At 35.7% G+C, this 20725-nt stretch overlaps 1 protein-coding gene across 6 annotated transcripts in view; it reads left to right on the plus strand.

The window, feature by feature from the left end:
* UCHL3 (ubiquitin C-terminal hydrolase L3) overlaps positions 1-20725 on the plus strand; it is a 58021-nt gene that overhangs the window by 19226 nt on the left and 18070 nt on the right. For all 6 annotated transcript variants that reach the window (XM_054446954.2, XM_063650968.1, XM_054446955.2 and 3 more), the window contains 2 exons: positions 10-95; positions 2244-2291. In XM_054446954.2, the coding sequence (XP_054302929.1) occupies positions 10-95; positions 2244-2291 (134 nt within the window). The remainder of the gene's footprint in view (positions 1-9; positions 96-2243; positions 2292-20725) is intronic.

Consider the following 20725-nt stretch of genomic DNA (forward strand, 5'->3'; position numbering starts at 1 on the left):
TATTCTCAGAATCTGGGTCAACCTTGAAAAAATTCCTGGAGGAATCTGTGTCAATGAGCCCTGAAGAACGAGCCAGATACCTGGAGAACTATGATGTCGGTACCTTCTTTTCCGTTTTGATCTCATATGTGGGCAAAATTTTGTGGGACTGTAGATGCATTTGGGGGCTTTGTCTTGAAACCATAGTTTTGAGCAATTATGGATTTTATTGTATCCATTAAGAAAAGCCTTTTGTACTTTTCAGATAACTTTGAAATATCCATAAATGCTGATAAGTTGCCATTTCTTTTCTATGTTCAGAGCTGACTGAATGGATAAAATCAGTTTGATTTACAAATTTTTTTTTTTTTTGATATGGAGTCTTGCTCTGCCGCCCAGGCTGGAGTGCAGTGATGCCATCTCTGCTCACTGCAACCTCTGCCTCCTGGGTTCAAGCAATTCTTGTGCCTCAGCCTCCCGAGTAGCTAGGATTTCAGGTGCGTGTCACCACGCCTGGCTAATTTTTGTATTTTTAGTAGAGACAGGGTTTTGCCATGTTGGTCAGCCTGGTCTCGAACTCCTGGCCTCAAGCAGTCCCTCCACCTCGGCCTCCCAAAGTGCTGGGATTACAGACATGAGCCACCGTGCCTGGTCCTGATTTACAAATTAATAAAATATCTTATGATTGACTGTTCCTTACCGTTCCCTCCCTAAAATAAATATATACCTGCCAGTACCCTATGTATCTTTTATTGGGAATTTGGAACAAGGCTGAAGATGAAAGGAAAAAGCAAAGGTTTAAAGGTAGACGTTAGACCATACTGTAGCTATATTATCAGTGTAATAAAGGCCACATAAACTGGGCTATATATATAATATAGGTTATATTTAATTCAGGTGATAGTGGTTGTACCACTTCATGTAACTGTTCTGAAATGGTTGTTAAAATTTATTACTTTTGGAATCAATTTTTCTTTTGAAATCTTTTGACCTTTTAATAACATTATTAAATAGATTATAAGTTCTTTGAAATTAGGTATATAATCTACAAATTATTTGGTTAGAACAATGCCTTATGTAGAATTTGTGCCTGATAAATTAATTGGTTTGATTATGTTGTTATGCATTCCAATACACTTTGAGAATTTTAAATTGTTTTTTTCTTTAAAAAAAACTGGAGACCTCATAAAACATCTTTATTATACATAAAAATAAAGAACATGAAAATCAGTACTCTTACTAATGAGAGGTAGATAAACATTAATATTTTTTAGGGAGTGTATGTATATACACAATTTTTTAAACAAGAATTTGATCATACTGTAATACTGTTTTATAACTTGCTTTTTTCACTTATCACAAACGTATTACATACCAGTAAGTATATATTTGATATTATTTAATGGCTGCATAGCTTTCCATTATGTAGTATTGTATTTCACCAATAAATTATTGTTAGAAATTTAATAGTTTTTCTTCTTTTTCACTATTTTAATAAATACTGCAAGGTACATCATTGTAGCTAAATCTTTGTAAATATCCTTAATTATATATAATTATGTACAATTATATGTAAATATATAGACTCCTAGAAGATAAATTGCTGGATGAAATAGTTTGCATGTTTTTAAGGCTTGGATATTTATTTATTGCCAAATTGCTATTTATAAAGATTGTACTTTCACCTGTAATTTACTATTGTGCCCATTTCTCTGGATGTTTGCAAATAGTGGGTACTGTAAGAGTGGTTTTTTTTTTAGTTCAGGAAACTAAATTCTGTAGCTTCTGATAAATGCATGAGTTGTGCTCCACATTTCTCAATTGCTGATTGAAACTGCATGATTAAGCATAAATACAGCCAGAGCTGCAGAGGAGCATGGAACCTGGAGAAACAGATGAGATAAGCTTCTTTAGTCTCTATCTGTGAAATGCTTACTTTATTCTAGTCTCAATTGAATAAAGTGTTAAGTGTTAGTTCTAACAACTGAAAAAGTTAAATGGCCCCTGCTTAGAGCCTGGAAATTACAAATAATCAGATATTCAATTTCCTAAGTTTTCAGAGATTTGCGCGTTACACAGTACAGCAATTCATTTGATTGCCCAGATATCATTCTTAAATATCTAGTACTAAGCTGTTCTTAAATTTCCTTCAATTTTTTTGTTTCTTTAGGAGACTTCAGGTGTTAAAATTTAGCTTTGTTGTTTTCATTTAAAAACTTGAGTATAGGCATTTTTTCCAATGAATACCTTTATTCTTATTACAGGCCATCCGAGTTACTCATGAGACCAGTGCCCATGAAGGTCAGACTGAGGTATTTCACATTTTTTTCTAAGTGTTTCTTGCTATGTGTAAATTTAACCATAGTATTATTGTAGGACATACAGTTTTAGAAAGTTACCTGGCTTTTTGTTTTTTCCTTTGAGAGAATTTACTTAAGCAAAAGCAGTCATAAAGTAGCAAAAGGACATGTTTTGACAAGCTGTTAAGATGCTGCTGTCTGCCGTTTCAGTTCATCTAATCATTTAGAGATAATGCAGATTGTGTGCTATTTGTGCGGCTCAGTGGCCTGTGTCTTCCCTATCAGATTCCTTTGATGTCCAACTATTTTGAGAAAAATACCTGCACTATTGTACAGTTAAATAGCCTGTGTCTTTATTATGTCCTGCTTCCAGCAGAAAACCACATCATTTTCTTTGCTCAATAAATTTGTTTCAGGGTAATGCAATGATCTTTACCATCTTTACCCTGTTAGCTAGTTCAGCTGGCTTGCTTTTCCTTTCCTTCTGTTGCCTCTTTTCTCATTTTTTGGTTTCTTTCATTTTTCCTTCCATCTTTTCTTTCTTTCTTTCCTTCCCCCCAGCCCTGACTCTATCACTCTAAGAGGAAGTTTGTCAGAAGGTATTTTAGTCAAAAAGAATTTAACTAATGCTGTTTGGTATGTTTATAGCACATTTAAGGGTTAATAGCAGAGAATTAGAGGTTTTCTTGTTTCTTATCCCATATGTGAGTCGAAACCACACTTTTTTTTTTTTTTTTTTTTTGACACAGAGTCTTGCTCAGTTGCCCAGGCTGGAGTGCAGTGGCTGATCCTGGCTTACTGCAAGCTCTGCCTCCCAGGTCACGCCATTCTCCTGCCTCAGCCTCCCAAGTAGCTGGGACTATAGGCGCCCGCCACCATGCCCAGCTAATTTTTTTGTATTTTTAGTAGAGACGGGGTTTCCCTGTGTTAGCCAGGATGGTCTTGATCTCCTGACCTCGTGATCCGCCTGTGTCAGCCTCCCATAGTGCTGGAATTACAGACGTGAGCCACCTCGCCTGGCCGAAACCACACTTTTTCATGTAAAAGATGACATTGCCTTTATACTTAAAAAAAACTTGAAAAAAATACTTGATTTAAAAATCATTGATTTTGGCTGAGCATGTTGACTCATACCTGTGCAGTCCCAGTGCTTTGTAAAGTTAAAGCAGAAGGATCGCTTGAGGCCAGGAGTTTGAGACCAGCCTGGGCAACATAGCAAGACTGTCTCTACAAAAAGTAATAAAAATTAGCCAGGTGTGGTGGTGCACGCACCTGTAGCACTAGCTACTAGGGAGGCTGAGGCGGGAGGATTACTTGAGCTCAGGACTTCGAGGTTTTAGTGACCTATGATTGCACCATTGCACTCCAGCACGGGGGACAGAGCAAGACCCTGTCTCTATAAAAAATATATATATTGGTTGCTCTTGGCGCTACTTTCAAAGGTGTGGATTATTGTTTTTGACTAAGTTTATCCATACACAAACACATAAGAGGCCCGTCCAAATGTTTTTAACACCAGATTGGAAATTAATGAAATGCTGTTTTGTATTGCTTTATATGATCCTGAACATTTTCATAATCTTCACTATGCTTTGATTTTTTGTTTGCAAATTTATAGTGTTAAAATTGGTGATGAGGAGGATCAGCGTAAGTTTATTGTTAAGATATGAAGACAATTACTTGTAATAAAGCAATTAAATGCTTTAATACATATTCACTACAAAAAATATTTATTTTTGCCATACTTCTCTTGCCCCATTTTTGGAGTTTCATCCAAATTATGGATTTACATTTAAACTTCTTTTTAAATGATCTTCATGTCTCTTTTTTCAGACCCAACCGCCTTCATTCTTTCCAATCTTGGATGCCTGTTAGACATCATCTGAATGACCCCACTGTATTTTAGAATGCATTTTTATTTGTTTGAGCTTATTATCTGTATCTTAAACTTTTTCTTCCCTTTATTCTGTTTCTTACAATAGTTCCACCATACTTTTTCCCACTGTAATCTAGTACAAATTCGTTAACTTCTGATTTAGAAGATCTGCTTTTTATTTAGATTCTCAGTTTTTATTCCAGTTCTCATTCATTTTCACACACTTCTGCTGGATTCCCTTTCCTGAAATGTACCTGAATCAGTTGGCTGCTAAAATTTTTCTAGGGGTTTCCTAGTGCATAGAGCAGTAATTCTCAAGGTGGAGTGTAGATAGAAGTTAGGATTTTCTGGAGGGCTTTTTTACACTACTGTGTACTCCCATAAGAATTAATCTTTTCTGCTCCTTTCCCGTCTCCCACAGTTTAGAAACACTACTGGAGTGAGCCATATTTTTTATGTATATTATAACCCTAAAATATGTTGGCGTAAAAAAAAAATGTTTGAGAATTATTCCTCAAGCCTGTGCAGTCAGTTTCAGGCTCTTTAACCTAGCTGCATTCAAGGTTTTCCTAACCTTGTTTTTCTTGTCTTGTCTTTTCTTGCGTTGTCTTGTCTTGTCTTGTCTTTTCTTTTTCCTTCCTTCCTTCCTTCCTTTCTTTCTTTTCTTTCTTTCTTTCTCTATTTTAACTTGTCTTTCTAACTTTAATTATTTCTTTTTAGCCATCCCTTATTTCCTTATTTTATTATTGCTATTCTTCTTGCAGTACTCTCTTTCTGAAAATATTCTTTCCCTCAATCTCTTGCATTTCTTCTGTCCATTCTTCAAGACTCAGCTTAGTACGATCTTCAGCATGAAGCAGTTCCTGAATATATTTTATCCTTTATATGAACTCTTTATATGACTACTCCAATTATTTGCATTTTAGCTATTTCATATTCTCTTTCATTTTTTAAGATGTGCATTTTTTTTTTCACATTTTAAAAACTCTAAAATTAGGATGTATCTTACAATTGATGTCATAGTTTACTTGGCGTTATTCCCGTCTTAGTGGTTCACAAAATGGTGGGTCACGTAACCAATGGCGCCTTAGTGTGATGAAGTATGGTATCTTGTCTCCCTTTCTGTGGCTCTTAGGCCTAGCATTGGCATCTGATTTATCTGTGCACGTTCCAAATTATCCAATACTGTTCCTTACACACAAGTACAACACATGTGTATTAATTAACCAGAATTAGCTCAGAACTGTCCTTGGTAGTGTAAGAAATAAAAAAAAGCAGGGGGTTAGGGGCGGCAAATCTTAGTTTTCTGTAGTCCCCTGAGTAAACAAAACATATCCATTAGCATTGTTTCCAAATAGGACAGCGTTAACATTTTGGAAAGGGTTCAATTCTTTTTTTGTGCGGGACTGTTTTGTGCACTCCAGGGTGGAATATACTGACCTCTAGTTGCCATATGTTAGTGTCTCCCAGTCAGTGAGAGAACAAAAACCTGTACGTTTCAAAATCCAGTTGTCATCTGGCTTTAAATCCCTGCATCAGGGACTTTTAATATTTTTCTGATCATCTCATTAAAAATTCATCTCCTGGCTGGGCGTGGGGGCTCATGCCTATAATCCCAGCACTTTGGGAGGTCAAGGCAGGCGGATCACCTGAGGTCAGGAGCTCAAGACTAGCCTGGCCAACATGGTGAGCCCCGTCTACTAAAAATACAAAAATCAGCCAGGCATGGTGGCATGTGCCTGTAATCCCAGCTATTCGGGAGGCTGAGGCAGGAGAATCGCTTGAACTCGGGAGGTGGAGGTTGCAGTGAGCCGATATCCCACCACGGCACTTCAGGCTGGGCAACAATAGCGAGACTCTGTCTCAGAAAAAAAAAAAAAGATTCATCTCCCATCTATGGGCTTAAGAGTGTTCAGCGTATTATTATTTTCATTGCTGTTTGTATTTCAGCCTACTGATTTTTTTGTCAGTTCCTACAAAATACCTAGGTCTTTGCTGTCTGTATTAGTTTGCTTGGGCATTCATCACAAATTATTACCAGGTGCCTTTAACATCAGAAATTTATTATCACACAGTTCTTGGGGCTGGAAATCCAACAGCAAAGTGTCAGCATGGTTGGCTTCTACTGAGATGTCCCTTCCTGGCTTGTAGACTACCACCTTCTCACTGTAGCCTTACATGGCCTGTCCTGTGTATTCTTATGGAGGGGGCGTGGAGAGAGAGGGGAGAGAGAGATCAATCGATCTGATGTCTCTTCCTCTTCTTATAAGGATACCAGTCCTATTGGATTAGTGCCCCATTCTTATAACCTTACTTAACATTAACTACTTCCTTCAATGCCCTGTTTTCAAATGTAGTCACGTTGAAGGTTAGGGCTTCAACGTATGAATTTGGCAGGGGGGACACAATTCAGTCCATAACACCATCTTTGTGCTTTCTAACAACCCAGTACACTTCTGGGTATACTGCTTCTCTTTGCAGAGTTGGAGACTTCTCATCTTTCAGGTCTCACCTTAAAAGTCACTTTTCAGGCTGGGCGCGGTGGCTCATGCCTGTAATCCCAGCGCTTTGGGAGGCTGAGGCGGGCAGATCACAAGGTCAGGAGATCGAGGCCATCCTGGCTAACACAGTGAAACCCTATATCTACTAAAAATACAAAAAAACTAGCCGGGTGTGGTGGCGGGTGCCTGTAGTCCCAGCTACTCGGGAGGCTGAGGCAGGAGAATGACGTGAACCTGGGAGGCGGAGCTTGCAGTGAGCCGAGATTGTGCCACTGTACTCCAGCCTGGGCAACAGAGCGAGAGTCTGTCTCAAAAAAAAAAAAAAAGTCACTTTTCAGAGAAGCCTTCTTTCATCACTGTTAAGTAGGTCCTTCTGTCTTATTTTTTATCATAAAATCCTGTTTATTTTCTTCCTGGCACTTTAAAATAGTCAATAATAAGTTTTTTCTTCCTCGTGTATATTTGTTTATTCTGCTAACTAGAATGTAAGTCCCATGAGGAAATAGGCCTTGTTTGTCTTGTTCACTTTGAATCCCCAAGACAAACTGGACATATATAGGCATGTATAAGAATTACATAGTTTGAAGGTAAGAGCACAGGATATAGGTTTGTATACTGACTCCACTGCTTATTAGCTTAGGCAGGATACTTTCTTCAGCACAAAATAGAAATAATGGCATTTACCATATGGGATTGTTGTGAAGATTGAGTTAATTATATAAACTGCTTAGAATAATACCTGGCATTTAATGGGCATTCAATAAATACTAGGCAGTAGTTTTATTTTACTAGGCATCCAGTAAAATAAATCTGAATGGCAGAAGATGAGGCTGAAGTAATAGGGTGAAGCCATATCAGGGGGGCTTGGATTTTATAGATGGAGAACCACCAAAGATGGTACATTTGCTTTTCAGCCTGTTGAGTTTAAGGTGAGTTTTTTTGGGTCATATGTGTAGGAGTCTAGAGCTCAGGTGAGATATCTGGAGCCTTTGGTATTTGGGTAGTAGTTAGAACCCTGAGAATTCTACAGAGGGAGAATAGTGGTAGACCAACAATAAATCCAACAATAAATAGTGGTAGGCATGTAGTTGTTGAAAGAGTGGGTAGCGGAAGAGGAGCCAATAATAATATAGTGTAATAACAAGTAGCATCATCACTGGCGTCATTGGTACTCTCTATCAGAACGTTTTCATGGGAGTGGAGGAGGCAGGAGCCTTATTGCATGCTGAGATTTGTAGACTAAATGAAAAATCTGTGAGTTGAGTCACCAAAATACAGTAGTCTTTTCAGAAAATTGGCCATAGCATACTGCTCTAGAGTAATTGTTTACGTACTTTTCTGCATCCCACCGTGATTGTCTGGTAGATCAGTTAGTACAGAAATCTGAACAGTAGCCCCACCTCACTTATGCTTCATTAACTTACACTGAAAGGTACTGCTTTCATCTTTCACTTAAAATTAAAAACATAAAAGAATAACAATGGGATATGAGGAAACAATGAGGAAATTAAATTATTAGTGGCAGAGAGTGTTTTCTTTTTTTCCATTGATTTTCCACTTGCTACAACCACCATTTTGTACTTTATTCTAGATAGAATAAAATTAAGTGTTATTAGAGTTGCTACAGAAGTTTGATATGTGTCATTTAATTCCAGTACCAGCCCTATGAGGTATTACCATTGTCCTCTTGTCCCCCTTCTATAGATGAAGCAATTGAGGCACAGAAGGTTTTAGTTACTTGCCCCAAGGTCACATATCTGCTAAGTGGTAGAGCTAGAATTTGAGCTGAAACCGTCTGGCTGTAGAATCTAGTCCTAGTTCCTCTGTCCTCCTCCTGTCACTCCCACCTTCAAACAAACACTTTCTTTCTTTTTGTTTTTTTGAGATGTAGTCTTGCTTTGTCACCCAGGCTGGAGTGCAGTGGCATGATCTCTGCTCACTGCAATTTCTGCCTCCCGGGTTCAAGCGATTCCCCTGCCTCAGCCTCCCAAGTAGCTGGGACTACAGGTGTGTGCCACCACACCCAGCTAATTTTTGTATTTTCAGTAGAGACGGGATTTTGCCATGTTGGCTAGGCTGATCTTGAGTTCCTGGCTTCAGGTGGTCTGACTACCTCGGCCTCCCAAAGTGCTGGGATTACAGGTGTGAGCCACCGCGCCCAGCAAAACACTTTCAATAAAAGTTTGACAACTAATTTTGTAGCAGTTCTGTTAAGACCAGTGTTTTGTATTAGGCTTAATGTGACTATTTATATCCTAGCTTGGGATAGGAAACAGATTGTGTGAGAAATAGTAAATAGGTAGCTTTTCAGTTACTCCTGAATTTTATTTCTTTTTAATTTTTTATTTATTATTATTATTTTTTTGATGCAAAGTCTCGCTCTGTCGCCCAGGCTGGAGTGCAGTGGCGCGATCTCTGCTCACTGCAACCTCTGACTCCCAGGTTCAAGCAATTCTCCTGCCTCAGCCTCTCAAGTAGCTGGGACTACAGGCGTGTGCCACCACACCCAGCTAATTTTCTGTATTTTTAATAGAGACGGGGTTGCACAGTGTTAGCCAGGATGGTCTCGATCTCCTGACCTCGTGCCTCAGCCTCCCAAGTAGCTGGGACTACAGGTGCGTGCCACCACACCTAGCTATTTTTTGTATTTTTAGTAGAGACAGGGTTTCACAGTGTTAGCAAGGATGGTCTCGATGTCCTGACCTCGTGATCCACCCGCCTCGGCCTCCCAAAGTGTTGGGATTACAGTCATGAGCCACTGCGCCTGGCCCTGAATTTTATTTCTTTAAAGTGGGTTCATGATTGAGTTTTGAAGCACTGTGTAACAAAAATTAATAATAGACATATAAAGCTAAGCTTTCAATTGACTAATGTGTTGGTCGTGTGTGTTATGGTAATGTGTAGCCCTAAACGAAATACGGTTGAATGTTCTACTAGAAAAATTGTTACTGATTTTAAAATTAATATAACCTGATATATGCATGCCCAGTTAAGAAATTTAAAAATGAATGTATACAGTTGGCCCGCTGTAATGGTGGGTTCCTTACTTGTGGATTCAACCAACCACTTAATGAAAATATTTGAGGCTGGGCACAGTAGCTCAAGCCTGTAATGCCAGCACTTTGGGAGGCCAAGAAGGGAGGATCATGTGAGTCCAGGAGTTTGAGACCAGCCTGGGCAACATGGTGAGACCCTGTATGTACAAAAAAATTAGCTAGATGTGGTGGCATGCACCTGTAGTTCCAGCTACTCTGTAGTCCCAGCTACTTGGGAGGCTGAGATGGGAGGATGGCTTCAGCTCAGGAGGTCAAGACTGCAGTGAGCTGTGATCATGCTGCTGCACTCCAGCCTGGGTGACAGAGACTTTGTCTCAGACAAAAAAGAGAAAAAATATTTGGAAAAAAAAAGATGGTTGTGTCTGTACTGAATATATACAGACTTTTTTTCTTGTCATTATTCTCTAAACAATATAGCATAACAACAATTTATATAGCATTTACATTGTATTAGGTATTACAAGTAATCTAGAAATGATTTAAAGTATACAGGAGGAGGTACATAGGTTATATGCAAATACTACACTATTTTATATAAGGCTTGTGAGCATCTGTGGATTTTGGTATCTTCATGGGGGTCCTGAAACCAATAGTCCATGGGTATCGAGGGATGACTGTGTATTCACTCCAACTAAGACCTTTAAGAATAACTGTAGAATAATAAGATTGGCAGGAAGTTCCAAGTTCATCTGGTTTGGGCTTCCACTAAAGTGTCTAGTAGATTAGAAGATCTCCTTATTTTAAGGCTTTTCTATTCAGAAAAGATTCTAATAAGTGTTTTTAAAATTGTGAAGAAATATCAGTGATGTAATAGTGGAAACAGTCTGCAAGTCAAATGTGAAGGCAAGAAAGAAAAATCCAAAAGGGTATTTTATTTGCTTTCAGACCCTACTTTTACTTCATTGACACTTAACTAAAAAGTAATTCCTAAAATTTGTGATTTGTCCATATTAATTGAGGAGCCAGCCCAGATATGGGTAGAGATCACCTGATGATTTATTGTTTAACTTTTTGTAAAAAGAATAAGTTTGTTGTACTGCCCGGAACCCCCCCCCCCCATGTAAATTAATAGTAATAATGAAAAATAACAGCAGTATTGTTTTCTGTTTTTAAATAAACATACCAGTATGGAAAAAATAGCAAAAGACACTTTTTGCATCTATGTATATTTGCTACCATTCTTTTTTTAGTACATTTTAAAAACAGTTGAGATCAAGCAATTTTGTTTGACTTTTTTCTTAACATATTACCATGAACATTTTTTTGTTTCATCAAAATTTCCTTATTAAAAAAACCTTTGCTGCTGTATACTATCATGTGAGTAAACCACAATTTGTTTTTCATTTCCTTAACTTTTGATGTTTAGATTATTTTTAGTTTTTCAAGTTAAAAATATAACTTAATTGAATATCTCTGTTTATCTAAGTATTCTTTCGGGTTCGTTCTTTAAGGTAGTTTCTTGTAGGTGGGATTACTGATTCAAAGGGATATTTTTATGATTCTTGTTAAATAATGTGAAGTTGTCTTTCTTTCATTTGTTCAATCAAATAACCTGTTTGAGCATCTACTGTACTAGGCACTGTGCTTATAATTGTACATACAAAGATAAGTGAGGCATAATTCGTGTCTTCAAAGATCTTTTACTTCAGTGGTGACTGCAGCTTTGAAAATCGCTTGCCAGTATTGAATTCCATTTCTAAATTTTTGCTTGTTTAATAGGGGGAAATAACATGTTTGATTGCTAATGATACTTAAAAGATCTTTAGTAAAAGTTTTTGAAGTTAATTTAAATCATAAAATATGTAATTAATTTACAATGAAATATTAATATGTAATCTATTTTGGTTAGTGTTGACCTATAAAAGAGGGATTATTTGACCACTGGGGTAAACAGTGCATAATTTCTGATTTCAAGTATGTCATCATAAATATATATACATAACTAAAGATACATGTGTGTGTTTCTGTGGGTTTGTATATTTTTAATTTAAGAAAATCCCCTGTTTAGAATCTACTTGGCTTTTTTTGGCCTAGCCAGTACAGACTGTCAGTGGCAGTAAGTAGTATAAAGTTTCATCTTCATTAGATGTATATGTATAGTTGCCTGGCTTCATTTTACTCTGAAGTATAGTTTTTAGTTATTTTTATTATTTTGGGATTACAAAGAGATAACAGAAATCATTCCAATAAGCCAAAAATGATTTACACACAAATTGAGGTGCTCACATATTTATTTCCCTCCATTTGGAATTTATTTCCTTCTTTACTTCCTTCACTTTGGAAGAATCTGAGGATATTAGGAAGAAGCTTAGTTCTTAAATAATATAAAATTTAAGTTGCTGGTTATCTTTTAAGAATCAGGCGGAAACAATACATGTATCATGTGGTTCAAGATGTAGAGTCCGGTTTTGTCAAAAGTCTGAAACTGCAACTTTCTGATCTTTGTTTTTCTTTACTTTTCATACCTCATTTTCTTTACTTCAACATGACTTAATCTTTTGGAGGCAATTTTATTTTATTTTATTTTTAAAACCAAAAATGCTCTGGGACTCCCTAGCTTGCCTCTGTCTCTCTTCTGTCTTTTTTTGTTTTTTTCTGAATATTCCCTGAATAGAGGCCTTCCCTTTCCACTTTTCTCTCCCTCCCTCTGTCTTCCCTTCTTTTTTTCTCTCCATTTCTCTCCTTTCCTCTCCCCTTCTTTCTTCTTTGCTGATCTCAGAATTTTAGAAATGGAGATATTAAATTATTACTTATTTTAAAGGAAAATTCTTAGACCGAACTTACCAGTTCACCCTTCCAGATATGACTAGATGAAACTCGTCTAAGAATGCTTTCAGCAATAAAAATAGAATTGATGTTGTGTTTGGTGATGGTGAAAGTTTTCTGTTAGTTTTGTTTTACATAACAACTTTACAGAGTAGAGGGTGATGTTAGGATATAAGATTTTTTTCATTTGTAATAAAGGAGAACTTTATTTGGGGCTACTCTCAAACTGTAAAGAAAATAATTTCTGGGAATTAGTTTGAAAAGTTTAACAATGGTAAGCTTAAGTTTAATGTAACATGTAGATGTACAGGTATTATATTAATAGATATTTCTAACATGGAGAATTATAAACTGAAGGGAGAAAACATAATTGTTAAACCAGTCAGGGAAAAAAGTCTTTTTAGAATATCTTGATGTCTGTGGGCATCTTGATTTATTAGGTGAGCAAAATGAAGAAACTTACCATTATCCAGATTTTCCATGGAATATGTAGTGGTATTTTGTGTATTTTGATATCTATCCCATATTTAACTTGTGACTTCTTTGCCAACTGAACATGGATACTCTGTAGGAAACTTTGCATCTTTTGCATGGATCTGGCTTTAATTTCCTTTTAAAAATTTGAACCTTAAATTTACTGTAATCCAATGTATTACACTGAAATTTACTAAAAAATCTACAGAAATCCATTTAGAATTAATTTATAATTTTGATTTTAAACTCATAAAGTTATACATGTATGTGTTCTCATGCATGCGCACACATGTCCTTACACATATGCGTACACACATTTATAATCTAATTTTCATAGCATTTGCCAGCTCTAGAGATATTCCCAATTATTTTCTTTTCCATGTGCCATATTTTAGACTCAGCAGTGTTGTCCTCTCCCTCTCCCTCTCCTCAAAATTGTTCGAGGTGCTCACCAGCTTTCAAGTATTCTCACCTTCTTAATTCTTACTCCTTTGAAAGTATGTCTGCCATATTATTATAATGATGGTTACCATTTTCTGAATTCATGTTATGGGGCAGGCTAACTAAGTGCTGTATGTACCCTAGTTTGATCCTCTCAACTCCGTAAGATAGCTGTTACCCCATTTTGCAGATGGGAAATCTAAGAAGTTGCTAATATATTCAAGGTCACACAGCTAGTGGGTACTCTTGTGCTCTTAAGGCAACAAAACATGTAGGTAATTCAAATTGCTGAAACTAAATAAAATGAGGTTTTTAAAATTTAAATTTTTGTTTTTGCCTTAAAAGCAAGGCTATTCACAGCTAGTAATTTAAGGCAAATATGTAATAAGTTACAAATAGTCATTCAGAGTTGTGCCGAATACTTTGTTCTTTTTTGCCTTTAACATCTAAGTCAGTTCTTATTCAGTACACTAGATTTTTTTTTTCCTATTAACAGGAAATCTTACCCATAAACCAGCCACAGTCTTTTGGTAATCATGTTAGGTATATTTTAGAAAACAGTAATTATTTTAACTATCTACCCACTAATGATCCCTTCATGTTCAAGAGATTACGTGGTTATAAGGATATTTTTCATAATAATAGTATGTCAATTTAAATGAGAAAATGCTTTGGCTGTAAACCAAAACCCATTTACTTTATTTTAGAATTTTAACATAATTTAGATTTAAGCATTTACAGTACCCACGAAACCAAACACTTAATTTCTTTTTTTTTTTTTTTTCTTTGAGACAGGGTCCCATTCTGTTGCTCAGGCTGCAGTGCAGTGGCTCGATCTTGGCTCACTGCAGCCTTGATCTCCTGGGCTCAAACCATCCTTCCACCTCAGCCTCCCAAGTAGCTGAGACCACGGGCATGTACCATCACACCTGGCTAATTTTTTTTTTTTTTTTTTTTTTAGTAGGGATGGGGTCTCCCTATGTTACCCAGGCTGGTCTTGAACTCCTGGGCTCAAGTGATCTTTCTGCCCTGGCCTCCCAAAGTATTGGGATTGCAGGTGTGAGCCACTAGCAAAACACTTGACTTCTTAATAGAGGAGTACTCTTAGACAGACTCTCTGCTTTCTTTGAATTTTTTTTTTTTTTTAAGTCTGGATCATTTCTTTTTAGCCTTTACAGCATTTTGAATACATTGGTTATTTTATTTAAAAGTTTAAAGAGTAATTTATTCATTTTTTTTCCGTATAAAAAAGTGCATGCACACTAACTGTGAAGGAAAAGTAATTTGGCCTTTGAGGACCTAGGTGGTGATTGTTGTTGTTTTTTGAACTAGTTTTAAGTTTGACAACTACAAGGTAGATTTGAATTATATTCAGGAATTCAGATAGAAATAGTAATAGATGTGCCTTTATGAATCAGTCAAATTAGTTTACAATTGATGAGCGAGTGGCTTTGTGTGCAATGGAAAACAGTGAAATTGGAGCTGGGAGTCATGAGTCTGCCTCTGGCTTTCATACTCACTAGTTATGTGGCTTTGGGCAAGTCAAGTAGGTCCTTGTGCTTCTGAAAAAAACAAAACTGTCATGCTTATGGTCTGTATTCTCATAGCTCACTTTCTCTGTGTGTGTAAGTGAATGTGTGTGTCTGTGTATGTGTATGTGTTTAAACTCAGAGGGTTTCAATCAGAATTAATGCTTAAAAATCTCATGCAACAATTACTTATTAAATATCTTAGCATTCTTCCTGAAGAGTAAAACATTTAATCTGCTTTTTAAAATTTCTCAGGTTTCTGAAAAGCCTAGTCTAGGTTTTTTTGAACTATAATGAAGAGATGAGTTTATATTTCATGTAAAATGGTATATCTACAGTCACATTATACTGTTGCAGTGCCCACACAGTCAGCAGTGAGGGCACAGATTCACTGTTAATGTCCTGGCAAACATTGGTGTTGTTAATAGTTTTAATGAAATAAATAATTGTTAGTGATTTTGGACTCTTCACCAGAATGAAAAAACTGAGGAAGTGAGTTCTTTATTCAGACTCTCTAAAAAGTGAACTCTCTTTAAGACTCTTATGAAAGATTCAAAAATAAACTGTAGACATTTAATCTTTTCCAATTTGTATGGAAGACGATGCGAAAAATTAGCCATCTAGCTCAAGATTCAGCTCACAGTTTAAATTTTCATATTTGAAAGCAGAGCTAAAAATTAGGTTGCTTAAACAATTGCATTAACAGTTAATATTATAAAGATTTAAAAGTTGGTGTATGTGTCTTTAATCTTTGTAATTCTAAGAGGAAAGCCTATGAATTTTATGTTTCCATCATAGCACACTTTATTTCAAAGTCCTTCCATCTCTTGAAATGTTATTGCTTGAAAGTCTTTTTCTGAATTAGATCAACTCTTTGAAATTGAAAATATATATGATTACACTGTTATGTCTATATTATGAATTATCTCTGGAAATTATACATTTGGAGATATTTGTATAGTGTGTTCATTTAGCATTAGAAGGTAAAAATAAGTATGACTAGAGTAAAAATTTAGAATTATTGATTCTAATGTTTAACATTTTGACATACTTGTTAGAAACAATATTTAGTATGCTATCACAGGAGCAGTAAGGTAGTAGACAAAAGCTTTGCCTGACCCCAAGCATTACAAAGTAGTTAAATAAACAATTACAGTATATTGATATGCTATCCTATTTTGAATGTTGTAAAACATTAGCCACATACAAACACAGACACACACACACAAGCTTTGATGTATGGGACTCATTTAACAGAGTGTACTTTTAGACTCATTATTCTTTTCTTATTCCTTCCTCTGTTATACAAGTTTTTATTAGAAAACATGATGCTCAGAAAGAAGGCTAAAATTACTAGTGTGATAACATTTGGGGAAAATTATTCTTTATCTTTAAAATAGAAATAATCATAATATGTACCTTATAGGATTATTGTGAAGATCTGTAGCATCTGTAGTTTAGAACATCTGGTAAAAGATAGTAAGCACTTGATATTAGCTATTATGGTTGTTGTTTTATAACATCATTTTGGATACCAATATTATTACTGTTGACTGATGCATATGTAGATACTTGTGTGCACATTTTCACTAAAGCGTAATTGTAGAAAACCAGAAACAAACTAAAGGTGCAGTATTACATTTATGGTACATCTATTTAAGGAATAATATGTTGCCATGAAAAATGACGTAGAGATATACTTACTGAGATGAATAGAAGCCCAAAATTTATGGGTAATGAAACAAAATAGCTAAAAATTTTAACAAATTGCTTAAGGTCACAAGTAGGCTACCATAAGACTATAAAATGCCTGTAAACAGCCCTGAAGGGAGAGCTCATATCCACTCTTTGCAGACCTCAATGGGTGCTCATGAGGTTAAGTGGGGACAAGATGGGAGAGAATCTTTAAGTGCAGGCCTAGGGGAGGAGAGCAGCTGCTGCTGTAGGAAAGGCATGAAGCCTGGATTCTTCTCTCCTGTAGAACAAAGCCTAAAGACCTTGAGACAGAAAACCTTTCCTGGGGAAGGGAAGAGATAAAACCACCCCTTTTGCGGGAGGGGCAGGTTCTTCTACCACTGGAGGAAAGGACCCCTGAGAAAGTCTTGTCCTTGATATCCAGGGACAGAGGCTGATCTACGACAACAAAGAATGCCTCCACAAGCCCACCATTAGACTAGCAAGCACCAAGAAACAGGTCTCAAATGTGTGGGGATGGGTCAATAATATGGAGAGAGACCTTCTCTGAGGCATAGCCTCTGAGCAAAAGCCTAAAGCTGAGGGTGGAACAAGAGCATTGAAAAAGAAAACATCCTACAACCCAACTTCCACTTTAAGCACGAGGTTATGCCAGATAAATTTTAAACCAATGGTATTCTCAAGGTAATCATAGCAACAATAAAATCCAAACAGTTAAACTCTTGACTAGGTTGGCTTATCCCCATACACTAAGTCATAGCAGAAGATGAGACACGCCCATTTTTAGGCATACATATTATTTATTGCAGTCTCTATACTCCTAGAGAAGGTGTCTGGCTTTTAACCAAAAGTCATGAGAAAAAGCATTCAGCAGAGCTAGACTCAGATATGATCTAGATGTCAAACTATCAGACAGGGAATTTAAAATAATTAAAGGCTCAAGTGGAAAAGATGGAAAACATGTTCCATCACATAGGTAATATCAGCAGAATTGGAAACTATTAACATAAGAAAGAATCAAATGGAAATGCCAGTAATGAAAAATACAGTACTAGAGATGAAGAATGTCATTAACAGATTCACCAGTAGACTCAACAAAGTTGAGAAAAGAATCGGTGAATGTGAAGATAAATCACTGGAAATTACCCAAACTTACCCACAAAGGGGAAAAAAATAGTGGAAAAGAGGGGGAAAAACCACACAAAACAAACAGTACATGCAACAGCTGTGGGACAGTTTCAAGTGATGTAATATGTGAAAATGGAATCCCAGAAGGAGAAGAGAGATGGAAAGATATGGTGGGGGTGGGAGTGGGTGAGGGGTGGGGCCTTGAGACAAAAAGTGTTTGAAGGGTAATGGCCAACTATTTTCCAAAAATAATTAAAGACATCAAACCACAGCTTCAGGAATCTCAGAGACACTAGGTAGGATGAATACCCTTATCCTCCAAAAAACAAACACACATATATACCTACTGAGACACATTAAAATTCAAAGATAAATGGAAAATGTTGCTGAAGAACAAAGATAAATGGAAAATGTTCAAGGCAGCCACATGAAAAAGACAGAGTAGATACTAAGAATTCATAAGGATTACAGCACACTCGTTACTAGAAGTTATGCAAGCCAGAACATATAGAATGATATTTTTGGAAAGCTAAGAGTTCAGTGGAACAAAAATATCTTTTAAAAATAAAAACTTTGAGACAGACAAAAACTGAGAGAGCTCATACCAGCTTACTTACACTACAAGAAATGTAAAGGAATTTCATTATGCTGAAACAGTACAATGCCAGACAGAAACTTGGAGCTATACAAAGATTTAGGAAGCATTGAAAATGGAACAAATGAAGGTAAGTATAAAATAAATTTTATTCTTGTTTTACATTTCTCTAAAAGATGATTAGGATTACTAAATCAAAGATAGCAACTATGTACTATAAATTTATAGCACATATAAAAATAAAATAATAGCACAAAGGAAGGGAGGGAGAAATTGGGTTAATACTGTTGTGAGGTTCTTATATATGTAGTGGTGTAATACTGTTTGAAGGTACTACATAACTAAAGATATATCTTGTAAATACTAGGGCAATTACTGAAAAGCTTAAAAAGTATAAACAAGAAGCCCGCAGTACAGATAAAATAGAATAATAAAAATAATGCAAAAAACAGAAAAGTAACAGAGCAGATGGAAAAAATAAAGAACTGACAATGTAGATTTAAGTCCAGCCATATAAAACATCACATGAAGTTAATGGAATGTCAGTATAAAGACTCAAATGCCTATAAACCCTCAAATTGAAAGAAAGATCAGTTTGGTAAAAAAGCAAGACACAATTATATGCTGTTTACAAGAAAGTCATTTTAAAAAACGTAAGAAGATAACAATCAAAAGGATGGGAAAAGATGAACTATACAAACACTAATGAAAAGAAAGCTGGAGTAGTTATATTGACATGAAGTTAAGTAGACTTCAGAACAAGGAATATTCCCAGTGATGAAGAAGGACATTACATAAGGATAAAGAGGTTATCTCACTAAGAAGACATAGCATACACGTAACAGAAAGTATGTGTATGCAGCTAACAAATAGAGCCTCTAAATGTATGAGGCAAACACTGTTAGAACTGAAAAGAGAAATAGACAAATTCACAATTATAGTTGGAGATGTCAACACTCAGAATCAATAAAACAAATAGACACAGAACGTTACTAAAAAATTGAAGATTTGAACAACATTGACAAACAACTTGACCCTTTTGATATTTGTGGAACACTTCAGAAATTTGGAATACAACAGTTGAATATACAGTCTTCTCAAGTGCACATGGGATAGTTACCAGGATAGACCATATTCTGGATTAAAAAATCAACCTTAAATTTAAAAAAAAAATTTAAATTATACAAAGAATGTTTTCTATTCATAGTGGAGTTAAACTACAAATCAACAACAGAAAAATATCTGGAAAATCCCCCAAATATTTAGATATTAAATAGTACACTTCTAAATAACTCATGGATCAAAGAGGAATTCACAAGAGAAATTAGAAAACATTTTGAATTGATTGAAAAGAAATATACCAAAATTGACAGGATACAGCTAATGCAGGGGTTGGAGAGAAATCTATAGCATTAAATGTTTATAGTAGAAAAAAACAAACAGGGGTTAGAGGGAAACTATAGTATTACATGCTTATAGTAGAAAAGGGAAATGGCTTCAAGTCAGAGATCTAAGTTCTTACCTTAAGGTAGCAAAAAAAAAAAAAAAAAAGCAAATTAAATCCAAAGTGCATAAAAGGTAGAAATAACAAAGGTAAAAGCAGAAGTCAATGAAATTCATTACTGTAGTAGAGGTCCTAGCCAATATAGTAGGGCAAGTAAAGGAAATAAAGGGAATATTGTTTAAAAAGGAAGAAGTAAAGCAGTCTGTAATCACAGAGAGCATGACTTTTTAAATAGAAAATGATTTATTAAAAAATGGAGAAAGGCTTGATGTTTAAAGTATAAAAGATAAAGACTGTTAGAAATGTTCCAGGTTAAAAGATACTAAGGAGACATGATGAATAAATTTAATATCTGTGCTTAGATTAGATCCTGGGGGAAAATGCTATAAATTACACAACTAGACAACTGGCAAAATTAAAATATGGGAGATTAGGAGAAAGTATTATATCAATATAAAATTTTGAGGGTGATAACTGCACTGATATTAATGTAAGATAATTCCCTTAGTCCTAGGAAATACTGAACAATTTAGGATTAAAGGGCCATGATGTATGTAACTTATCTTCAAATGATTCAGGAAAAAAAGTTATGTAGAAAAAGGAAAAGAGTATAAGTGCAGATGATAAAGCAAATGGAGGTAAAATGTCATAGTCAAATCTGGGTGTTTCCTGTATTATGCTTGTTTTTGTAACTCTTTGTAAATTGGAAATTATTTTTTTAAAAAAAGTTTTCAAAAAGGTTCTTCAAAAATGACAAAAGAAGAGGGCCATCATACTTGAAGTTGGAAATCACATTTCTCACAGGTGTGTTTGGAGTAAGCAACCTTAAGGGATGAGGTAATGTCTTTGCCTCTGGAACAAAGAGCCTGTTTGCTTACTGC

Source organism: Pongo pygmaeus, chromosome 14 (genome assembly GCF_028885625.2).
Source record: "Pongo pygmaeus isolate AG05252 chromosome 14, NHGRI_mPonPyg2-v2.0_pri, whole genome shotgun sequence".
Lineage (NCBI taxonomy): Eukaryota > Metazoa > Chordata > Mammalia > Primates > Hominidae > Pongo > Pongo pygmaeus.